This window comes from Pristis pectinata, chromosome 20 (genome assembly GCF_009764475.1).
Source record: "Pristis pectinata isolate sPriPec2 chromosome 20, sPriPec2.1.pri, whole genome shotgun sequence".
In the NCBI taxonomy this organism is placed as follows: domain Eukaryota; kingdom Metazoa; phylum Chordata; class Chondrichthyes; order Rhinopristiformes; family Pristidae; genus Pristis; species Pristis pectinata.
Genome location: NC_067424.1, coordinates 14,442,331 through 14,467,090, shown reverse-complemented (window position 1 = coordinate 14,467,090; position 24,760 = coordinate 14,442,331). Strand labels below are relative to the sequence as shown.

The following is a 24,760-nucleotide window of genomic DNA, read 5'->3' as shown; positions in this document are numbered from 1 at the left end:
AACATGCCTTAATGACTATCGACCGGTAGCTCTGACATCCAACATCATGAAGTGCTTCGAGAGGCTGGTCATGGCACACATTAACTGCAGACTCCCAGAAAACCATGACCCACTGCCAATTTGCCTACTGCCGAAACAGCTCTACAGTGGACGCCATCTCCCTGGCCCTACACTCATCTCTGGAGCATCTGGACAGTGAAGACACCTACGTTATACTAATGTTCACTGACTACAACTCAGCCTTCAATACTATAATTACAAGCAAACTCATCACCCAACTCCTAGACCTGGGACTCAACACCTCCCTCTGCAACTGGATCCTTGACTTTCTGACCAACAGACTGCAATCAGTGAGGATAGGCAGCAACACCTCCAGCATGATTATTCTCAACACTGGTGCCACACAAGGCTACATCCTCAGCACTCTACTCCCTATACACTCACGACTGCAAGGCCAGATTCTGCTCTAACTCCATCTACAAGTTTGCAGATGATACCACTGTAGTTGGCCGTATCTCAAATAACGATGAGTCAGAGTACAGGAAGGAGATAGAGAGCTTAGTGACATGGTGTCATGACAATAATCTTTCCCTCAATGTCAGCAAAACTAAAGAGCTGGTCATTGACTTCAGGAAGGGGGGGGGGGGGGGGGGGGGGAGGGTCAGTGCACATGCTCTGGTCTACGTCAACGGTGCTGAGGTTGAAAGGGTTGAAAGCTTCAAGTTCCTAGGAGTGAACATCACCAATAGCCTGTCCTGGTCCAACCACGTAGACACCACAGCCAAGAAAGCTCACCAGCGCCTCTACTTCCTCAGGAGGCTAAAGAAATTTGGCATGTCCAGTTTGACACTCACCAGCTTTTATCGATGCACCACAGAAAGCATCTTATCTGGATGCATCACGGATTGGTATGGCAACTGCTCTTCCCAGGACCGCAAGAAACTGCAGAGAATTGTGGACACAGCCCAGCACATCACAGAAACCAGCCTCCCCTCCATGAACTCTGTTTATACCCCTCTCTGCCTTGGTGAAGCAGCCAGTATAATCAAAGACCCCACCCACACGAGTCATTCTCTCTTCTCCCCTCTCCCATCAGGCAGAAGATAAAAGAGCCTGAGGGCATGTACCACCAGGCTCAAGGACAGCTTCTATCCCACTGTTATAAGACTATTGAACAGTTCCCTTATACAATGAGATGGACTCTTAACCTCATAATCTACCTCGTTATGACCTTGCTCCTTATTGTCTACCTGCACTGCATTTCCTCTGCAGCTGTGACACTTCACTCTGTATTCTGTTATTGTTTTTACTCTGTACTATTTCAGTGCACTGTGTAATGAGTTGATCTGTATGAACGGTATGCAAGACAAGTTTTTCACTGTACCTTGGTACAAGTGACAATAATAAACCAATACATCTTTCAGCTTTTAAACAATCAAAAAGTATATTCTGATATATTTATTGCTATTTCATACAAGTAAAAACAATTATAAAGCTTTCACTGGATTTCCCTTCACATGCAATAATCTCAGGGCTGAGTATCTTCCTAATTTTAACCAAAATTAATTTTTCCAAAGATTAACACCATAGTGATCAACTCCAATGAACAGAAAATTAACATTAATAGCAGCTCCGTCTCTATGATGGTTAGCAGCTCTCCTTTTTATAAAAAATATGCTCGTGGTTCTAAAATGAGTCTTGAAGCCAGAACCTATAAAGTCAGATGCTGCTTACTATCTGGTTAATGAAAGTCAATTGATTCTGCTAGATGTTTGTTCCAGTCTCCAGCTGAAAGTGCTTTATTGCTACCTCATCCAAATTTAAAGCTGTACATGGAGCACACTCACATCCATCTTCAGTACTCAAGATACGACCCAAACAACTGAGATTTTAAAATTTGCCCATGATAGAGTGTTATGGATTCAAAAACTTCTTTACTGCTCAAAGTACTAACATCAATATAAACAAAATGACTGTAAACTTTATGTAGCAATTTACAGAATTATTCAAACCAGACCATCACCAAATCAAACTTGTTTGCACTCAATTGCCCAAGGAAGCAGTGGAGGCTGCCTCATTAAATATATTTCAGACACAGATTTTTTTTGCATAGTAGGGGAATTAAGGCTTATGGGGAAAAGGCAGGTAGGTGGAGCCTAGTCCACGGCCAGATCAACCATGATTTTAATGAATGGCGGAGCAGGCTCGACGGGCCAGTTGGCCTACTCCTGCTTCTATTTCTTATGTTCTTAATGTTCCATGCTAAGATGCAAGATCTCCAACAACTCACAGCACCCTTGATGAGTAATGGTAAACAGAAAATCCATTGATTCCACAGATGGCATCAGACACTTAAAAGTGCAGAAGCAAATACTTGCACCATTTTAGTGAAATTAGTGCACCAGGTCACCACTGTAGAAACTGCAGAATTTGAAGCACCATCTTATTAGAAGCTCTGATGAAAGGATATTGATTTGAAATATTAACTGTTTCTCTTTCCATGTATTCTGCTTAAACTATTGAGTATTTTTAGTATTGTGTTTTTATTATTGCAGTATTGTTTTCCTTTTGGAACATATTAAACATCAATTTACTTTCCACATTGGTACCTCACTTGGCACTAAGAATGCATTCCCAGGAACAAGAGTGTTAGTGGAAATCGGCACAAGAGCATTCCTTAAAACATTACATATAGAAAGATGCTTAATTAAGAACACTACTGCACTGGGAACATGGTTGAGATCTCAGTCCTCCACTGGCACTCTTGCACAAATGAATTAGTTAAAATGATCATCACATGACTGAGCATTGAGTGAGCAGCAGAGGCCTGGGGTGTTGGGTGCGGCCACTCAGCACTGAGATGCGGGGCACAAGAGTGCATCCTGGCCAGCATGGCATTTGCTGCCGTTGACTTTGTTACCAATCTCCCAGCTGAGGAGAGTTGTGCAGGGAGGACAAGAGATTTCATCTCATCTAACAGGAGTTGATAAAAGAAATCACAGGAGATGGATGGTCTGTCAACACACGGAGCAGCCATTGCTCGAGGTCAGTGATGGTCCATACTCACCATGGGAGCCAAGGTGCAGCCACCAGTTCTGACCGCATTGCCTGCCTCTCATAGGAAAGCGCAATATATTGCCTCCTCAGTGAGCAATAGATAGTCCACAGTGAGCAATGCAGTGACGAGATCACTCTTCCATTGCTGCTGGAGCTCCAGCAGAGGGCAGCAGCACACAGCACAAGCAGATGTTCAGACTCCAGAACCAAGAACATGTTAACAAATCTGCACTTTTGGGGATAGTGCTAAGTGGTTATCAGTGTAATTTCAATATGAACAGCTAACACACTGTCTAAAATCATTCGGGACACTTCTGGAAAAAAAGAATCTTTGGCAAATTCAAACTGTCTTTCATGTTAACCTCGAACAGTACTCTTGTACAACCTTACCAGCTGTGAAAGCAATAAAATAAATTGATCTTCCCATTTAAGTTCTAGTGCATCACTCAGACCTGTAATAAGGTGCCTGGACTTGCCCTCAAATATCCTGAAAGGCACTGATTTAACATATTGTTTGGACATGACCCAAGGAGTTCGGATGGAGAGACTGTTCTCTTTTGGGAGATAGATGAAGCATTTTTGTTTTCCTCCGAGGATAGTGAGCCCTTGGAATTCTCTTTCTCAAAGGGGGATGGAAACAAAGTGTTTGTATATTTTTCAGGTCGAGGTAGAATGATTCTTGATAAAGTTGGTAAGATGAATTAGGTACACTGGGCAGAAATAACTGGTCACTACAGCATATTGCCAATCAATTAAAAAAAAGTATATACACCAAACTGCAGATTCATCAGCTGTGAAAATGCAGTGTTTGTGAAAAGTACATGAATTAAAATTACAATTTACTATGCATGGATTCCAGCAACTGCTGTCCTTAAAAGCAACTCATAACTGAAAATGTTGGAGCTATGCTCTCCAGTTGATTAGTTTCCAATCTGATTGCACATCATTAAACTTGAAAGCTCCTTTAAATGTTGTTACAAGCATTAAAATGTGCAGAAATTTATACTCAGTAATTCACCTCAGCTAAATGTTGATAAATCTACTGGATTGCTTCAAACTAAAAATAATTCCCCAGGGGAAAAAAAACTTTTCTAACTACCATCTCCTCAAAAAGATAAAAGTTCCTCCTTGAGCAAAGTTGTGTTTATATGCAGATCTTTTATCCAAAAAATTTAAACACAAAATTAAATTAACAGTTTCAAAATGAATTTGCAATCTCTCAACAGGCATAAAAAAATTATGTGCCTACAAGAAAAGCTGGTGCAAAATAATGCTCTTTGAACAGATAATAAATAAATGAGGATGCATTACAAATTGATCTCATAACACCTATGTATTAACCAGAGATGGAATTGCACCTCATGCATACACAAATACAGGTGACCCTTGTGTCACACAGGGGTTGTGTTTTGCAATTTCCCAAAACATGAACCCCCAGTTATGGGTGGAGATGTGTTCCTATGGGACGTTTTTCCTCTCATATTAAGCCATTTTATCAGTCATGACAAAGTGACCCACTGCCATTATGCAACATTCAAGGCCAACATTAAATTCAAGAGGGACAAGGCTTGTGGATTAGGATAGGAAGTGGGGATATCAGGGAAAGAGATAAGATTCAATAATTGGGGTTCATGGAAGAAAGGTAGTGTCAGAGTTCATGGAGGTAATGGGTTAAAACACGGTGACTAAGTGGAAGTGAAGTCCGAGATCAATTTAAGGAGTCTGTGCAAGGGCTGGCCATGCCTACAGCAGCTCTCTACAATGCATCTCAGAAAACGCTTCGCAGATGAAGTGTGTGGCAGAGCTACACTGAGACATCAGTCTGAGGACAGCTGAACAGGAAAGGGCACGGCAAAAGAGAGACTCTGGTCCAGCAATACTCAAACAACTCAACACCATCTTAGATAATGCATTTGCTAAATTGTAACTACATGCACTAAGCTTAAACATCCATTCTCCAGGACAAAGCAGCTGCAGTGGGGACCACTATATATAAATCATTTTGTATAAAACACAGATGCTAACCAAAACTTACTTGGAAGCATTTCACAAACCCAAAATCTATACTGCCATTGAGAACAAGGAAATAGATGTACGTCACTGCCTGCAGGTTCTCCTTCATGTCACACACCACCCTGTCTTGGGAAAATACCACTATACATACATCATTGGGACTCAATCCTGGAACTTCCTATTGAACTGCACAGTGGGTATACCTTCATGAAGGACTACATTGGTTCAAGGTGATGGCACACCAGCATTTTCACAAGGGTAATAAATGATTGGCAATAAATATTCACCCTGCCAGTGAAATCCACCATCTACACCCATGAATTAATAGAAGTTGCTTACTAATATACATGACAGGTTTGCCTTGTCAATCTTAAATTTCAGGATTTTGGTTAGTATATAGCTCTATTGGAGGAGGTGCTGCATGAAGCAAAGATCTGTTCAACATGATTAATACTTCCATACCATGTCTGGCAATAGACTGCCTACTCTGGATATCTAAGCAATGATGTGCTGAAGGAAGAAATTTAAAGGTAAATGGGGTGTGGCGAGGTCTGTCATTTAGGAAAACCCAGGAAATAATTCTGAGAAATAAGTGGAGTGGAGGCCCAAGGGAAATCATTATTTTAACCCCAAAGAATAAAATAAGTCAAAAAATTCCTGCAAAAATCAGATAGCCAAAATTTGCAAATTTATCAGAAAGATGACTTCTTAAAATCTCTAAGAGGTCAAAAAACAGCTTGAGTGTTAGCAAATGCTGTGTTTTATAATAGCTGTCTGTTAATGCACCAGTGGAATATTACCTCCAGAGTGTCCACGAGACCATAAGACATAACAGCAGAATTAGGCCATTCAGCCCATCAAGTCTGCTCCGCCATTCGATCATGGCTGATTTATTTTTCCCTTTCAACTCCATTTTCCTGCCTTTTCCCTGTAACAGAAACTTTTAGCAGGTAATGTACTGGTAAGTAGAAGTAAACCTTTAAAATATTTTTACTGGAAGTATAGACAAATTGGGTGGCACAATGGTGCAGATAGCAAACTTGTTGCCTCAACTTTAGTGACCCAGGTTCAATTGTGATTTCTGGTGCTGTCTGTATGCAGTTTGCACATTTTCTCTGTGACTGCATGGGTTTCTTCCAGGTGCTCTGGTTTCTTCCCATACCCCAAAGACAGGTGGATTGGTAGGTTAATTATAGCACAGTAAAGCCATGAACGGCTTCAGTTTCTCTATTTCAAAAAAAGCCCTGGGTAACTTTTTTTGGGAGATTGATTAGAAAAATATATAGCACCTTTCCTGTACTCAGGAAATCCCCCAAGGACATGACATGACAGCTAATTAATTACTTATTTGAAAAATATATGTAGGCAAAGAGGACAGCCAAGTTGCACAAAGCAAAGCAACAAAATAAATAATCAAGGCATCAGTTTGTAAGATCCATTATGATCTTACAAATACATACAATCTGTTGTGAGACTTGCTTTCATTTTAACTTTAAATAGTTTCTATTCCCACCTTTCCTCATCCCCACACCATCCTCCCCCCCAGCCCTAATATGACTGGTCCACGTGCTGTGAACATACCTATGCACTCCTAAGACTGAAATGCAGAAACTGCTGTTGGGAGCCAACAAATTCAATGACATTTTCCACCTCTATAACCATTCAAGATATTTGGTGTGTTTATGGAAGTATTTGCAATTTTCACCACTGGTGCCCATGCCTTCAGGTCACTAGGACTTAAATTTTGAAATTCTTTTGCTGAACACCAAGTGAGCAACCATACAGCCGATGGATTTCAACATGTAACCACCACATCGCCACCTTTACAACCAAATAAGTAAGAATACAAGAACAAGAAAATAGGAGCTAGAATACGCCACGTGGCCCTGCAAGCCTGCCCCTCCATTCAACATGATCCTGGCTGTTCTGCACCAGGCAAAGCTGGTGATTTAGCAACAATATGTTTCAACAATCCAAGTCCCTTTTTTGCTTTTGCCTCATTTTTTCTTATATATTCTACATTATCCATGAAGCATACACTTGGGGAATACAATAATAATGTAACAAAAATCTGTTTAATGTAGCCTTGCTTACTTATGTAAACTTTTGTTTACTTCAAGGAGAAATACAAACTGGAACTACATTTCAATAACAATGTTCTAAACAAAACAGCCTTGAATTTGTTATGTGTTTGTTCAACAATAAATTTTTAAACTTTGTTATATGCAATACAAGATAATTTGTTTTTATGGCTTGAATTCTGAATCAATAAGTGACAACCGAACCAATAGCTCAATGCCATAACTGCAGAGGAAGATAAATTATTCACATCACTGACATTACGCAGGGAACAGGTGCTGAGAATATAGCCTTTGAGTGCTATCACTGTCTGAATTATTCAGATAGTGGGAATAGTTTATAACATGTCTAGGAAATGCAAGCCCACAGATTTCAAGCTTTAAAAGGGCCTTCATTTCTTCAGAGCTCCAACATTAAGTTACAGATGTACTGTTCTATGTTCTACGATGATCACATTTTCTCTACCTACCACTTGCCAATCTTGTGTTATTTTAAAAAGCAATTTAAGCAGCAGACAATTTACACATCCTACAGCATCTTGATGAGCTGCACTTTTCAATATTTTCAATTCAACTGCTTTTACTGTATTTCCCTTAAATGGTACAGTAGCTATTGATGTAATCATATTGATCTGGAAGGAAGTTATTGAGTGTTAACAAGGAAGTCATTGGAAACAATTGTTTACACTCTTTCCTCTCAACCTGCAGTAAATGATCTAGAAATCTTGAGATCATTTTTAAAGGAGAACTTGAAGTAAATACTACAAAATCAAAAGCAGGAGCTGCACAACAATTTTTTCTTATTCTTCTCTCACTGGCTCAGGGAACTCTTCTGAACAAGAGCTCCAATTCAGATGAGGTTCAAACCTGGAACTTTCCTTTCCATTTAACTCACTTGTTTCAGAGATTTAACAGCTAATCTGTGAAGCTCTCTGAAGACCTAACCCAATTGCTTTTGGTGATGTACTACTTGATACATGTGAAGTATCATAAAAATCATTACAAATGATAACAAAATGTGCGCTAAATATTTCTGTTGAGAGGAGTCTAGCTATCTGCAACAGTAGAATCAGACCAAGTTTGGTATCTGTTAATCCTTGTTAGAGGAAGGAGCTCATCCTACACATACATTAAATTGCTTGCAATTTTAAGGGTCTCTCCCCCCCACCCCATTCAATAACCATCAACTATGCACAGGAGTCAGTAATAGATACACAACTATATAAATTTGTAATACAAAACTGGAAAATGAAACAAATTAGAATCCCAAATCTCTCACTGGTTGGAAGCAATGCTTACAAAATGTATATGCACTTATAAAATAACCCCCTTCTATTGTGAGTAGACAGCACTAAAAAGCTTGTGCCATTTAGCAAGATGTAACAGCTAATATGAAATAAAGATTTAGATTTCTGTGGCCTAACATTCATAATACTGCAAAAGCTTTTATAACCCAATTTATTCACTAAAAAAACTTAATAAATTGATGCGACTTTGATTCAGTGCTCTCTAAATTACATCTGAATACAAGATTGGGATTGAACTTTCAGAAAGCCATTATCAGTTTTATAACTTTGAAGCCTTGAGCAAGCAGAAGTACCATTTTTTCATTCTTATGCACTGTGGTAAAACTAAGCTATTTACTTATGTGACAGTTAAGTCATTTGGAGTTATCTAGTTACTATGGTCTCTTAGGAGCCTGCTACATCATATTTGAGGGTTAGTCATAATATTGGGGAGTGCACCATTACAACTGTGATCAGGCTAGAATTGTGATGTGGGTCTAGAGTCATAGAAAGGCTCTTGCAAATATAAAAATAGGATAACTTCAATCCAACAGATTGGAGGATTATAATTGTGAAGAGCTTTGAAAATTAAAAATCTTCATCCAAGACGATTAGACTGTCAAAGGGAACTCTAAAGTAGTTTTGCAAATTATTCAAAGCAATAATCGGGTTACAAAATCTGTGGCAAAGGATAAAGCTTACTAGAAGAACGAAGGGGAAGTTGGAACATTCTTTTTAAAATGTTAGAATGTGGAATGTTTTACCACAAATGGCTAATGGAAAAAAAATACAAAATAGTTCAAATATTGAATAAACAAGTCTAATTAGAATCACATTGAACATATAGGAAGAAGTTATTGGCAAATAGGAAAAAACTGTCCCAACTGAAAATCTAGCACCAACAATGGATAGCTACTATGGTATAACATCACTGGTTCGATTGCACTTAAGTCATCGGCAATATAGCATGCAGTACTTTGCAGGACAAGTAGAAATTCCTATGATACCAACTGCATTAGTCAATATAAAAACAGCTCATCCTAATCAATCCTCAACCAAATTTCATTCCAAATGTTGTTCATGACCACTTTCTATTTAGTATGAGTGGATTGTGAAGTACCACAATCTTAAATATTGCTGCATACAAACGACACTTACATGACATGTACAACTGTACATATAGGTGTGTTTGTGCATCTTTGTGCACAAGTGAGTGCACAAGCACATGACCATTTGAGGCTCTTCAAAATAAAGCTGGTGTCTCCCAATTCTAATCCTTTTCCACTGCTATACACATTTTTAAAAAAAAACTTTGAAAATATTACAATTTATAGATGCTTATTCAAGAGTATTTTATGGAAGGGAATTCTACAGTCCCTCTGCAGCTTCCCCCAGAGTGCTGATGAATGCTGCAGTGATTATATATTATTTTGAAGTAGGTTCAGTTAATTCCAATCAAGTGTTCTAATTACTAGCAACCACTGTCAACTGCAATTATCTTCTGCAATAAACAGAGTGCAGAGTGCAATAGTATTATAATCATTGTATACTTAATTTTGAAGGAGTCATGCTTTCTTATGGATTAAAAAAAGCTGTGTAACCAATGTTTTAACTTGCTAAGAATTTAAGACCTTCCTAAAAAAAAGGGCCTTACCTTTACTGTATTGAGATTTTACTCAGAAAATTGTTCACTAAAGAGATCTCACTAAGCACCAACTATTAAATCCAACACTCAAATCTAGTATAGTGCAAACTAAAAAGATCAATGAAACAATATTCCTCTCCTACAGGGATGTCACAGTACCTTTTACCAGAGTATATGACACCCAAAAGTATTGTTTTGCAACAACCTTTTATGACATAATGAATAAGATCAATTCCACCAATCAAATAAAAGGCTGAATTATTGATCCAACACTACACTAACTCTGGGAAGAACCACACACTTAACAACCAATCTGATTATTGACACTGGACCAGTGGTGGCACTCTCACCAACATTCTGGCTGCCCTGTTCTGTGAATGTAAAGATTTATAAAGCCAGTCAGAGAAGAAGAGTTCCTTCAATTTTATACTCAAGTCACTTAAACAGGTCATTTGTCTCATTCTTGTTTCTGGAACCTTGCTGTCAAGATATTGGCTGCCACATTTCCTACATAAATGACATGGACTACAATTCAAAAGATATTTTGGTTTGCTGTGTAAGAAAAGTTGTAATGTCTTGATGTCTAAATGGCAGTAAATAAATGCATAAGAATTAAGCTGATGGATGGCACTGTAACAAAGGAGCAATCCATGTCATCCAAACAAGTGTTACAACTGTTCCAGCTTTATCTCTGAACACATGCAATCTTTATATTTTGTAGCCGGTAAACATCAATAGATTGAATAAATGAATTCCTTGTTAAAGAGCATTTACATGCATCTGCATTATCTAACCGGTTTTGAAAACAAGTTTAGAACATCACAAATTTAAGTGTATTTTCTTCAATTTACAGACCACAATTTCCTATTCTAGAAAAAAAAGCAGTTTTTTTCTTCAAGGGTCACTAGTTACTGTGTTTCCTGTAGATCACAGCAATGGCTCAATGTCAGTTTCATACTTCAACAACTGTATACAGTAGCACCTACAATATGCCAAATATCACAAAAAAAATGAAAACGGGAACAAAATGCAATTCACTCTCCATATGCTCAATATCATTGGATGTTAAGTGAACAGACATGGAGAGGAGAGATTACTAGTATGTTAGGAGAGAAAATTCTTCCTTCGACTGTTTCATCATCTTTTTCAATTGCATCTCAATGGCACTTAATGTGCAGCTTACTTGCAAACCCAAATAAATTCTCCATTCAATCAGCAGGATGATGGATATTGTTGTCCACAGCACTATCAATTAGTATTTAGAATCATAGAAATGGGCCCTTGTATCCCACCTCGTCCACGCCGACCATGACACCCATCTACACTAATCCCATTTGCCCACTAAGCCCCATATCCCTCTACTCCTTACCGAGCCAAATGCTCGGAACATTGTAATAGCATCTGCCTCCACTACCTCCTTCAGCAGTTTGTTCCAAACATTCACCACTGTGTGATAAACCTACTCCTTATATCTTATTTAAATGTCTCTCCTTTCACCTCAAACTTGTGGCCTCTAGTTTTAGGCTTCCTGCCCCAGGAAAAAAAATTTGACTCTCTTCCCCCCAAGGTCACCCCCTCACCCTCCAATGCATTCTCCAATAACCTGCTCACCAATAACCCAGTTTCTGTTTCACCATGATCACTCAATTCCAGACCACATCACATCCTTGGCCCAAACATAGATCAAAGAGTCAAATTTTAAGAGGAGAGGCAAGAATGACTACCCTTGACATCACAGCAGCATTTGACCAAAATGTGGCATTAATGAGCCTTAGTAAAAGTGAAGTCAGTGAATATCAAGAAAAACCCTCCAGTGGTTAGAATCATATCTCTCACAAAGATTGTGGTTACTGCTGAAAGGAGTACTGCAGGAGTCCCAGAGCAATGTCCTAGGCCAACATTGTCAGCTGCCTCAATGATCTTTCTTCCATCACATGATCAAAACAAAAGGATGTTTCCCGATGACTGCAATGCTGAATCCTAATTACGTGCAAGATCTAGATTAAATTCAGGAACAGGGCAAGTGGCAACCAATGATCACCTCCAACAAGAGAGTATCGCAATATTCAATTACATAAGCACCACCAGGTCCATCTCATGGGAGGGGAGGGTCATCATTGATCAGAAATTAAACTGGACTAGCCATTTGGACATTGTAGCTAAATCAAAAGTTAGAAGTCCTTTGAGATGGTGGAAAAGTCTGCATGTCAGGAGATTGACACCTCCTGACAACCAATTTTTTTCACCATCTGAAAGGCACAAGGAGATGGAATACTCTATTTGCTTGGATGAGTGCAACTCCAGTAGCACTTGACCAGCACTGAGGACACAGCAGCCTGCCTACCATTCTGTTTCTGGCACTCTGTGACAAGACCATCTCAAAAAAAACAAAACAATTACTTGCTGAGGTTCCTCCTCAAGCAGCTCCCAAAGTTGCAACCTCTTTCACTGAGGACAAGAGCAGAAGGCACATGAGAACATCACAACCTGTATGCTCCCCTCCAGGTTCCATAACATCCTGATTTGGAAATATATTGTTGTCCTTTCATCACTGGGTCCAAACCTCATAACTCCCTATCCAATAGTAGCTATCCCAGGAGTGGTGAAGTGGTTCAAGAAGGTGACTCACCACCACTTTCAAGGACAACTAAATGCTAGCCTCGATAGAGATGTCTACATCCCAAAAAAATTAAAACTAAACCTGCCAGGTTTACTTAGACCTGTATTTAATTGCATCATCTAAAACTTCATTTAGCAAAATTTCCTCTGGGATGCCAACATGACATACCCAAGAAAGTCATAAATGTTGACTTACACTGAGTGAGATATAAAAACTAATTCATATACAAGTTTCATAAATAGAAATGTAACAATACTTTGTTGTTGGTTGAGGGATGAATATTAAAAGTTCACTGGGAGAGTCCCCAACTTCCTTCAAAACAATGCCAATCATGATGCTGGGTGCTGTGGTTCAACATTTCATTGGACTAAATGATAAAAAATGAGTACGTTTATTGTCAAAAGCATATATTCCCAGAGTATAAATGCCATGAATATTACCTTTATGCAGCAGCAGCACAGTACATTACAGACACAAGTTAACCAACTTAAATTAACATGAATTATACACGACTTACATGACAACATAAATACAACTACTCTGGAATAAATTGGGGGGTGAGAAAGAAGGGGAAAGGGGAGAAAGAAATATAGTCTGAGGCAGAGTTAGGGTTTTTCAAGTCGGTTTAAGAACCTGATGTCAGAGGGGAAAAAAGCTGTTGTTAAACCTCAAGGAATGGCTCCCATACCTCCTGCCTGATGGCAGCATTGAGAAGAGGGTCTGACCCAGATGGTGGGGGTCCTCAATGATTGATGTTGTCTTCCTGAGATATTGCCTCTTGCTGACATCCTCAATGGTGGGGAGAGCTATACTTTTAATGGAACTGGCTGAGGCCATTCCCCTCTGTAGCCTCTTGCATTCCTGTGCATTGGAGCTTTCATACACCTGGCCATGATGCAGCCAGTCAGAATGCTTTCCACTGTACATCTGTAGAAGTTTGTCAGTCTTCAATGACATGCCAAATCTCCTTAAACTTTTAGGAAAGTAGAGATGCTGGCTATGATTAATTAACAACTCAATTAACCATGTATCATCCTACCATTGCGATGGCAGGATGGAAAAAGCAAAATACTGCATGCTGTGGAAATCTGAAATAACCTCAGAAAATCCTTAAAATAAAGCAAGCAAGGTAGTATCTGTAGTAGGGATACTTGTTTTAGGTCATGGATCCAGCATCATTTCTGAAGATCACTGGCATGAAAGAGCAACTTTCTACATCTGCTGCCTGACCTAGATAGATACTGGGCATTTCATCATTGACTAGTTTAAAATGTTTCAGTTTGTTGGCTGCACCATAGTTAAATTGAACCCACTACAATAATGGCAGAGTACACACACTTGGGGGGGGGGGGGGGGGTGGTAACATTAGAAGAAACCAGGTTAAAGTTCCAAATGTTTCCGTTGTATTATTTTCAAATCGAGGAAATTTTAACAAATATAACAACAGCAAGCAAAGCTATGTGATATATTCTGAACATTATTACCATGGTGTGCACATAACAGGAACATACAAAATTGTGATAAGATAGACCCAGTGCTTGGCTACAGCTACACTGTTTATTATACTCCCAACAGACTGTGCACAAGACTGCCAATATCACACACTTGACATCTTGCTTAAAACAAGCATCATCATTGCTTATAAATGACTGAGCAACTTTATGCAGTTTCTTAAATTTTCTGAAGGTGGGACAATGTAATAATTCCCACATTTAAGATATCTTTATTAGTCACATGTACATCGAAACACACAGTGAAATACGTCCATTTGCGTAGTGTTCTGGGGGCAGCCACAAGTGTCGCCACACTTCCGGTGCCAACATAGCATGCCCACAACTTCCTAACCTGTACGTCTTTGGAATATGGGAGGAAACCGGAGCACCCGAAGGAAGTCCACGCAGACACAGGGAGAACGTACAAACTCCTTATAGACAGCGCCTGGATTTGAACCTGGGTCGCTGGCGCTGTAAAGCATTACGCTAACCACTACACTACCGTGCCCAAAGTCAGCTTCATGAAAAGTTGGCCATAAGTGATCTGATCTACTGCTGGGAAGAGAACCATTGAAATCATATGAAACAATTAAAAATTAAAATAATTTGGTACTCAGAAGGCAGATTCAGGTTTCAATTTACAAATAACCACTTTCAGTAAATGTAGTATTTCTGTAAAATATTCATTCTGACACAAAGAAATTGTTATGCAATGCATGCAACACCAGTCGACAAGCAAAACTTTCCAGGCAGAGCCATCATGTCACTGATTCCAGAACACCAAGACAAACAGTAGCCTATTTTGCTCCTTCCTGTTCTGCTATAAAGTGTTAAGTTATTTGTGACCTAACCACATATACCTTTGCCTCATGTGCTGAAGCATGATTTCTTAACAAAAATCAAACCATAATTAAAATTAATAACCATCTTAGTAATAATTGTCAGTTGCGGGAAAGACAGATCCATTTATCCACTACTCTTATTTTTTGTTGATTTCATTCCTTAACATTCTAGCTCTAATTTTTTTTTGACTACTCTCCTCAGTCCAGGAGTTTCCAAACAACCAGCGGAAATTGTTTCTATCCATAGTTTCTATCACCTCTTAACCTTACAAATGCCAATAATTTTCTACATTTATACAATGGCAATAAAATCATTAAGTCCTGTGCTAGAACATATCCATGTATGGAGATACCAGGGTAAACATCTAAATGCTTAGTCAAAAAAGATTCAAGCAGAATTTTGGGGAAGTGAAGAGCTGTACATAGATAGAGTTTTTGGGATGGGTTCTGAAACCTAGGGCCTAGGCAAGTGGTAAAATGATTATATTTGTGGATGGCCAAGGGGACAGAATTAGAGGACAACAGAAAATTAAGAAAATGATAGGGCTACAGGAGACGAAAGAAATAGGGATGAGCTAGACCATCAAGGAATTTAATAAAGGCAAGAACCTTCAAATTGAAATATTCCCTCACCGTGAGTCAATATAGGTCAGAAAGCATAGAAGTGACATTAAAAAATGGTGCCTAGTACATGGGCAGAGTTTTTGATAACCTCAAGTTTACAAAGCTAGAACAGAAAGGTTGATCAGAGGTGCTTTGAAATAAAGATAACAAAACACAAGCATTGAGGTTTCTCAGCAGTTTGACAACTGAAGAGAACATGGCGAGGTCAGAGGTGGCATTGAAGGAGAGCTTGCTGCTGTCACTATACTTGGAATAGTGCTGTTTTTTTAAACAATGAGAAAGAGAAGGCCAAGGATGGAAAAAGCACAGATGTTTGGAAAAAAAATCTTTGTTTCTCTGGCTATGGAATCAGCGAATTGCACAATGATGGAATGGTGCTGAGAATGGAGAGAGTGGTTAACCAGTCAAAGACTGTAAACAGGTCAAGAAGCCATAATCAGTCTCCTCCATTACAATCCATGGATATGTATTGCCCCACCAAAAACACACACCCACTAGAAGCTTCTCCTTTTCCAAGACTCAGCTTGAAATGTAACACTTTGACAAGGCACTTGGATATCTGCCCTAATACAGGTACTCACCAGCTTATGAATGCCTGACATGTACAGCCCATACATACTAATGAGTGTATGGGAATGAATTTGCCAGCTGCTGTTGCAGGCATCTTCTACCAGCTGGGAACTTGGTTTGCAGCCACATTTCTGACTTGCGAACTGTTCGGGTTATGAACAGTTTACAGGAATGGAATCCTGCTGTAACTTGGTGATGACCTGTATCTCTAATTCTGGATAGTGTTCTCACAAAACACCTTGCGATTAACAGGCTAGAGGAAGCAGCCTTGGGAGTTTTCATCACAAACTCCAGACTCCATAAAGTTTTATGGCATCAGTTCAATTAAGTTCAAAAAACCCTCCTCCTGATTACAATCCTATCTGGATAACTGCCCCAAAGGACACAGTTGTCAGGACAATCACATTATTCTCAATCAGCAGCAAAGTGATGAAAGGTGTCATTAAAGTGCTATCAAACAGTACTTACCAATAACCTACTTACTGGTATTCTGTTTGGACAGTGCCAGAACCACTCTGTTCCAGACCCCTCAGTTTTGCTCAAACCTGAACAAAAGAACTGAATTCCAGAGATGAGGTAAGATGATTGCCGTTGACATCAAGGCAACAAGCCAAGTATGGCAATCAGGAACCTTGATGAAACTAAAGTCAACTGCATCAAAAGAAAATCAAGCCATGACCTTATTAAATCTTGGAACAGTTTAAGGTGCCATATTGCCCACTTCTGTTTGTGCTCTTATAACAATGTGCTACTTTGCACAAATTACCCTTCAAAGATGGAAAGGAAGGTGGACGTGGTGTGTACAAGTCTTTTTTTTTGTTCTGGATCCATTGTGACTCCAACTCAAAAGGGGTAGAAGAATCCTGACAGCTACGTACAAAATCAGTGCAGACTCAACTTGATTGTTTATGGGAAGACATTTACAAAAACTTGGCAGTTTCACTTATTCCATGAGGCTAACAGACTTGAGTAAGATTATTTTGCTGCAATTCAGGATGTTCTAATATTATCAATGCAGATGGCTTGACACAAGATAAACATTTACTCAACACCATACCATCATAATCATGAAAGTCATGAGACTGCTCCTGAATCTACAGCAAATAAAGCAAAACTGAAAAGGGCTCAATTTTTGCTTAGGTCAACTTTCATTGCCTATTTCCTGTTTCAATTCACTAACCCAGCCCAAAATTAAGTACCTGGCCCTTTCCTCAAAAAACATTCACTTCAATCAGGGATCAATTATTCCCATATATTCCCAACTCTGGTGAACGGAAATGCTACATTAAAGCAGTTTTTAGTTGATTACCCCAAAAAGTTGTTTTATTTTAAATGGACCCCTTTCATACAATACTAAACTTTCATTTTGAAAGTTAATTCTATATACATGTATATATACACACACACATATATACATACACACACTCCTCCTGGAACGCAAGCTAACCCATGGATTTTTATATACAAGATAACAAACAATACACAGCTAGCTTCCGTTGATATATCAGCTAGCTCTTGCAATTTCAATGAACTCAAACTGGAAAGTGGTGCCAGAAACTTTTGCATCAAATGCAGATCATCAGATGCAAAGTATCAAAATTTACATTACACTGATCTTGATACAGTCTGCTAATACTAAAGATTGCTCAGATATTTCTGGTACCCTCACATCAAGGGGTTTGTAATATTTTGATTCATTTTTCTCCCAGAAGCTTCACCATGTTTGATAAAATGCTCACTTACTGAATATTACTGGTTGCTTTCAGTTATTAGACAAGAGCTGTGCAAAAGGATCTTAGCCCTTAAAACTTAAGACCATACTTGTCATAAAGCACATCAATCCACACCATGAGCAGTTTATAGAATCTGGTGACCTCCAAAAATACAAGTAACCACTGCAGTTTTGTTTTAAAACTGCACAAGGTAAAACATAGAAGCCGTCTCAGAATCTGCACAATCACCCCAATAAATACAAGTTAGGAAAATGAAGATTGCAATATGTGATTATTTTGAAATGCATAAATGCAAGTAAAATTCAGTCCCAAGCCCTACATTTAATCACTCAAATTGCTGCAAAAGAGTCCCAACAGGGTGGCTTGCTAGGCTATTAGAGAAGGCAGTAAAGAACTGACAAAGTTGGTGTGGAACTTAACTGGGCATGTTAATGTGGTTTCCTACCCTAAAGGTTAATGGATACCCAACTGAGATTTTACAAAAATCCAGCACTGTTGTGGTCGTTTTTACTATCAGATTTATAGCTCTACATTTTTACAACTAAACTCAAATTCTCACACCAAATTCTCACACAGCCTTTGTGCAATCTGAACTTCCATACACTGTGTTGCCAACATTGACACGCAGCATTGACTTACATAGTAATGTAACCAATTACATAACTGCACCCAATACAGGTGATCTTTGGCTATCCGAAACCTTGTGAACAATACTCTATGTTAATAAGGGTAGATCATTTTGCTCTTTTGATCATTTTACACCATAAGAGAAATTGACTGATTAACAACCCAATTCCAAAAACTCCTGATACTTTTGCTCATCATAAACACAGTCCCAGATTTAAAACCTGCAACTGACCATATATTTTCATATTTCCTTAAACATGGAAGGAGGCCATCTGGCCTCGAGTCAATGCTGGCTCTCTGTGCAATCCCATTTCCCCACTTATTTCCCTGTAACCAAGCATCAATTTTTATTTGCACAAGAGTTCCAAACTTCCACTGCCCTTTTCATATGTAGAAATACTTCCTAATGATTACTACTCTGGGACTTCCAAAAACAGCTGAAATGGTATCGCTATAATCTAATCAGTTCCACTTAATACCTTGACTCAGATCACCACTTAACTGACCAAATTCCAGGTAACACAATAATGGTTTATATAACCTTTCCCCACAAAAATAAAGTTCGTGTGGATTAAATTAAGCTTGGGAAAAAGCACATGTTGGTAGTGTTTGTTAAAGGTTAACTACAAAGTTGAGTATCATGCATTTCCCAATGGTCAGCTGAAGCCAAATTGATTCCGAAGAAATTTGGTATTGAATTGCTGAAGGCGGCAACTTTAGGATAACTAGGAAGGCTGGTTATTTCATAATAGAGGCAGTTCACATTCAAACATGAATGTGAATTTGACTTGCCCGAAAATAACAGTGCTAATTGAAATATTCTGTACTTGCACAATGCCTTTTATTGTTAGAAAACAGACACTTCCCAAAAACATAAACAGAAGTTTTGACAGTCAAATGAGATATTAAAAGGGGTCATCAAAAGTTTGCTTAATGTGGTTGGCCTTACATATGTCAGCTCCACCTTTTGAGACCTCTTAAGGGTGGAATTCGCGAGACAAGGGAATGGGCATCTGAAAACATGGTCATTAGTGATGAAGTGCACGAAGTAAGAGATGCACGACAGAGTGAAACCGAAGGAAAGCAAATGTTCTAACTCATTGTATGGCTAAGATATCTTTTTTAGTCACATGTACATCGAAATACATAGTGAAATACATATTTTGCGTAGAGTGTTCTGGGGCAGCCTTCAAATGTTGCCACGCTTCCGGTGCCAATGAAGCATGCCCACAACTTCCTAACCCGTACATCTTTGGAATGTGGGAGGAAACCGAAGCATCCAGAGGAAACCCATGCAGACACGGGGAGAACGCACAAGCTCCTTACAGACAGCGGCTGGAATTGAACCCAGCTCACTGGTGCTAACTGCTGCACTACCATGCCTGCCCTCAAAGGGCAAAACTAGAGGGATTTAAAAAAAATGAAAATTTTAAATCTGCGACTTTGGCAAGACAAGTAGCCATACAATCCAACAGATATGGGGTTATTTGGTATGAATTAGGGGATATGCATTATGCCTTTGGATGGCACTGTATTGGATAGCAGTGCATTTGAATGGGCACAATGCACATCTAAGCTTTAGCTCTGATGAAATAATGTGACTAATAACTGCAAAAATTCAAATGCTGAAATATTACAATGCTTTGAGTTTATAGAAGGAAAATTACACAGATGCGAGGGACTTGTTTTCTATACAAAAGCACTATGCACTCCAACTGTTGCACACAACAGCAGCACATGATAGCAAATTACCTCAGTCTGATTTTACTGAAGTGATTAAAAACACCATATCCTACTTAGACAGGGACTGAGAGTCAAGTGTCATCTGTATCTCAGACCAATTTACCATTCTTCCCTTGAAATTATGCCAGATCCATTTTAAACAAGTCATACATTTGCTGAATCATCAAGACATCCTGTGCAAATGCGCAATTGAATTCTGCTTAATTAATAATCCTCCCTTCAATAAAAGGAGTGCCATTTTTGTATTGTCATCAAATAAGGGACTAAATGGTGCACAAGGCCAATAACAAATCTCTTATAGCTTTATGTAGTACAACCAACATCAGAACTATGACTTGCTAATTATAAGGTTTGATGAACACAATGGATGTCGCTCCTACACACAAGCAATGCTGCTTCTAAATCTAAATAATTCAACTAAATAGATTAAAGTAATCTAAAGTTTGTAACCTATAAATCACAAATTACACCAAGGAAACCTGATAGGAAAATGCAGCGTTTCTGTGAAATAAATTACAATAGAACAATTTAAGACAATGAAGGCATTTTAAACATAATTTTATAAATTGACGATTGTAAATTTTTTCAGTTTCACTTATAACTTACACATCGCAAAGTGAACAGCAGTAATAAAGCCAAGAATGAAATGGAGAGTTTTATGCTCAGTACTAAACACATTCATCACATACGAAACTGGAATCAACACAACAAGGCTTAAATTACACAGCCAAAAAAGTGCAACAGAAAATGTTATGATGAAACTAATGCTTTGGTCAGATTATATTTTCAGTTCAATAATTGAGTAATATTTCCCCTTCAAGAAACAAGGGGGTCATAAGGCTGATTAATGGCATCAGGAATATGATGACAGTCTGGACAAACTTGTGTATTTCAACTTAAAGTATGCAAATAATAACTATAAATCAGTTCAAACTTGGAGGGACAGAATTAAAACAGGGCATTATGCTAACTTTTATAACACCGTGGTTACACTGCACTTAAGGTTGCTGTGCATGCGCCTGGTTGTCATATTACTAAGTACTACAGTACAACTATTAAGACTGAATAGGCTAGGGCTCTTTTCTCTAAGGTAAAGGTCACTTGATGGCGGTAGATACAGGGAAGATATTTACACTCACATGGGTGTCTAAAGCTATGGTGTACAACATACAAGATATCAGCAAAATAACTCTGTAGAATAGCTCTTATGACATGCAGAAAGTAGAATTTGTAATTAAGCCAAATAGCTTTGATGCATTTAAATCAAGCTAGATAGACATTAGAGAGAAAAGAATTTAAAAAAAAATTTTGATAAGGTGAGTTGAATTGGACTGTGGAGACGCTGGTGAAGAGCACAGAACTACTGGGCAAAGTAATGTTTCTGTGTTTTAAATTCTATTTAAACAGTATGGAAAGACAAGCCCAGAAAATTATTTCATACTAAAATTTTTTATAAATAAGTTGTGTTGGCAAAGTCTGCTGGGTGTGACTCAAGATCACATCAGGGCTGATCCTCTAGCTTATTTACTCCCTCTGCAACCCTTGTCCGTAGCCCCCATAAAGTCAAAATAAAACTGGGAGTGGATCAAAGAGCCTAACTATAAAATGTGTATGAAGTTTTAGGAATGTTATCGGGTCCTTTTTCCCTCATGGAGTCCTGGATAATAATTACATGTCAACCCACATTACAAAAGAAATTACTTGGTCAATGTAATGCTGTTTGTGGGAGTACAGTGTGTGATGTTGAAAGGGACAAGGCATAATGTGAATCCAAGTCATTCTTTTATAGTGATAGAGGTGAAAATTAGTGAATGTGTTTAATCGAGAAACATTTAGGAAACAATTGGATGTCACAAAGAGGACTGGAGAAAGCTACTCCATGCATAAATATGGTCTTCCTCATCAGTAATTGTCTTCTTATGATTATCAATGAAATATGATACTATCTAGGTTTGTAAATCCAGTAGAGGTACCACTACATTCCTTACTAGGATCCATCACCATTAATGATAGAATCACTTTATAAATGCCATACAAGACTTCTATATACCAAGGAAATTCTTAACTCTTCACTTAAACAAAAATTCAGATTTTACAAGAACAATTGTTGGTTTCAAGACAATTTTGCAACAATCAAATATCAAACAATGCAGTTTAGCTAACATCACCAGATTTTTAGATCCTTGTATTTTTAAATTTTTTTCTTCATTTGCAGTTGATATTTTCTAACTCTCATGTGCTTTCATGCTGCAAGACTTAGCCACATACAAGATCTATTTCAACCCTCCTGCCATAGGAAATCAAGGACAGAGTTCAGAAACTGGACACATTCTTTAGGAGACAAAATTCTTGCTCATCTTCAAAGGCATCTGTAGCATCACCACAAGCCTCTCCCACCCCCACTACTCCTGTATTGTAATCTCCTCTAGCTCTACAATTCCTTGAATTGAATACAATTACTCATTCTTTTAAATCTAGCTGCTTGAACAGCATTGTCCATCACTCCCTTGATCTTACTCCACAGCCCTGCAGTTTCATTTTTAAGAATACATCTCTTGCCTATTGAAAGTTACTATTGAGACTGCTTCTACAATTATCACAAGCAATGCATTCCAAGTCTACATGATCAGAACCCATTTATCATTATCTCAGACACAACTTTAACAGTGAAAGCAAGAGTGAAAAAGTATGTGTTCAGAGAGCCAGCATTGCAAGATCAAATCACTAACATGAGTGCCAATTTGATCATAAACTTTTGAGAACTGAGATGCAACATATGAGCTGCCAGCAGGATGAATAATTTAATAGAAAACAGAAAATGCTGGAAATACCCAGTAGGTCAGGCTACATCTGTGGGAAAAGAAACAGAAGGGTCTGACAGTTGACCTGAAACATTACCTATTTCTCTTCCCATAGATGTAGCCTGACCTGCCAGTTATTTCCAGTATTTTCTGTTTTTATTATAGATTTCCAGCATCTGCATTTTCTTTTTGAATTTCAGGATGAATGACATTGTAGAATCTACAGCTAGAAAATAGAGCTTGAATTTTCAGACAATTGTGCCACACCAGTAGCTTAGTCAAGTTTCTAAATAATGTACATTCTTTTCTTACAGAATGAAGACTGCAGTGTTTAATCACTCTGTGGGTCCCACTTCTTGAATGCACATCTTTCTCCTCAAACTACAAAGTAGTTTTCCAAATTCAGTTGTAAACAGAGCCAGTAGATTGTGGTAAATGTGATACAAATATCTAAGTGTAGACATTCAATCATTTTGGGATGCCATTAGTTTTGAATAGCTTGCAAATTTCAAGTGTCACTAGATTCCTAGAGTATGGGTTTGTTCTTTGCTGTAATACAAACACCGATTTATGCTGTATGTACCGAATCCCCCCATTACATTACTGTTTACTTCTTTAAACAAAAAAAAAAACAAAATACTAATACCACCACCACTGAATCTCCTCTCCCCACCCCTGAGAAAACAAACGAGCCCTCCCACCCTTGCCCGTACTCACAGTTGCGTGACCCATGCTGGAAGGTGCTGAGGAATCTCAGTCGCCCGGCGCCTACTGCAGTCCACCAGGCCATCGGTACAAGAACATTGCAGGGGGCACGCTGAAGTCGCCGCCAGGAACAGAGAGGCCCAGAGCAGCCGGACGGCGAGCCCGAGGCCAGGGCCAGACCCAGGCCCAGGGCCAGCCGCCATCTTAAATCCCATGGACGAAGACAACAAAACAATCCCCCCCACCCCTCCCCCTCAAGCCGCACAATACAACAAACAGAAGATGGAAGCTGCCGGCACGCAGCGTAACGCTGACAAGCGGCCCTACCAGCCACCGCACCCCGATCTCAATCACCGAAGCTCAACCACTCGCAACCGCGCATTGCCCCACCAACACAAAGCACCCATTCTCAGCACCCACCACTGCTCTGACCCCCCCCCCCCACGTCCAACATCGGTCCCGCCTTCAGCCCGCCGCCATTCGACAGTCGCAACACGCAATCGGCATCACTATTGGTCTGCCTCAATGTCAATCAAATTATATCTCAAGCACTGCGCTGGAGGACCTTCCACCTACTGCCCCGCCCCTGACACCTTCTTACCTGCAATTGGTGAACTATTACGTCAATCACATATGGGTCTTATTCTCTTAAAGGAGATTGACACAGTTTCATGTGACGTACCCACAACACAGGACACAAGTTGCAAAGGAATTATTTCCCACTCACCCCAAATAATGAAGTTTGGTTTTTAAAATCGCCATTAAAATTCCTTTATAAACATTGGTATTGGTATATTATTGGCACATGTACCGAGATACGGTGAAAAGCTTTTGTGTGCCAACCAGACACATCATGCGCTACGTAAATACAATGAGGTAGTAACGTGCCTTAGGATATTACCTCACTGTTTCCAAACTCACTT

General features: G+C 39.0%; 1 protein-coding gene across 2 annotated transcripts in view; it reads right to left on the bottom strand.

Annotated features, from left to right (window-relative positions):
• lrig2 (leucine-rich repeats and immunoglobulin-like domains 2) overlaps positions 1 to 24,266 on the bottom strand; it is a 60,231-nt gene extending 35,965 nt beyond the window's left edge. Inside the window, exon 1 of one of the 2 annotated variants that reach the window (XM_052034705.1) lies at positions 23,850 to 24,266. In XM_052034705.1, coding sequence (XP_051890665.1) covers positions 23,850 to 24,052 — 203 coding nt within the window. In that variant the 5' untranslated portion in view covers positions 24,053 to 24,266. The remainder of the gene's footprint in view (positions 1 to 23,849) is intronic. The other variant, XM_052034706.1, reaches the window with a different exon arrangement.
• Positions 24,267 to 24,760: the final 494 nt, after the last annotated feature.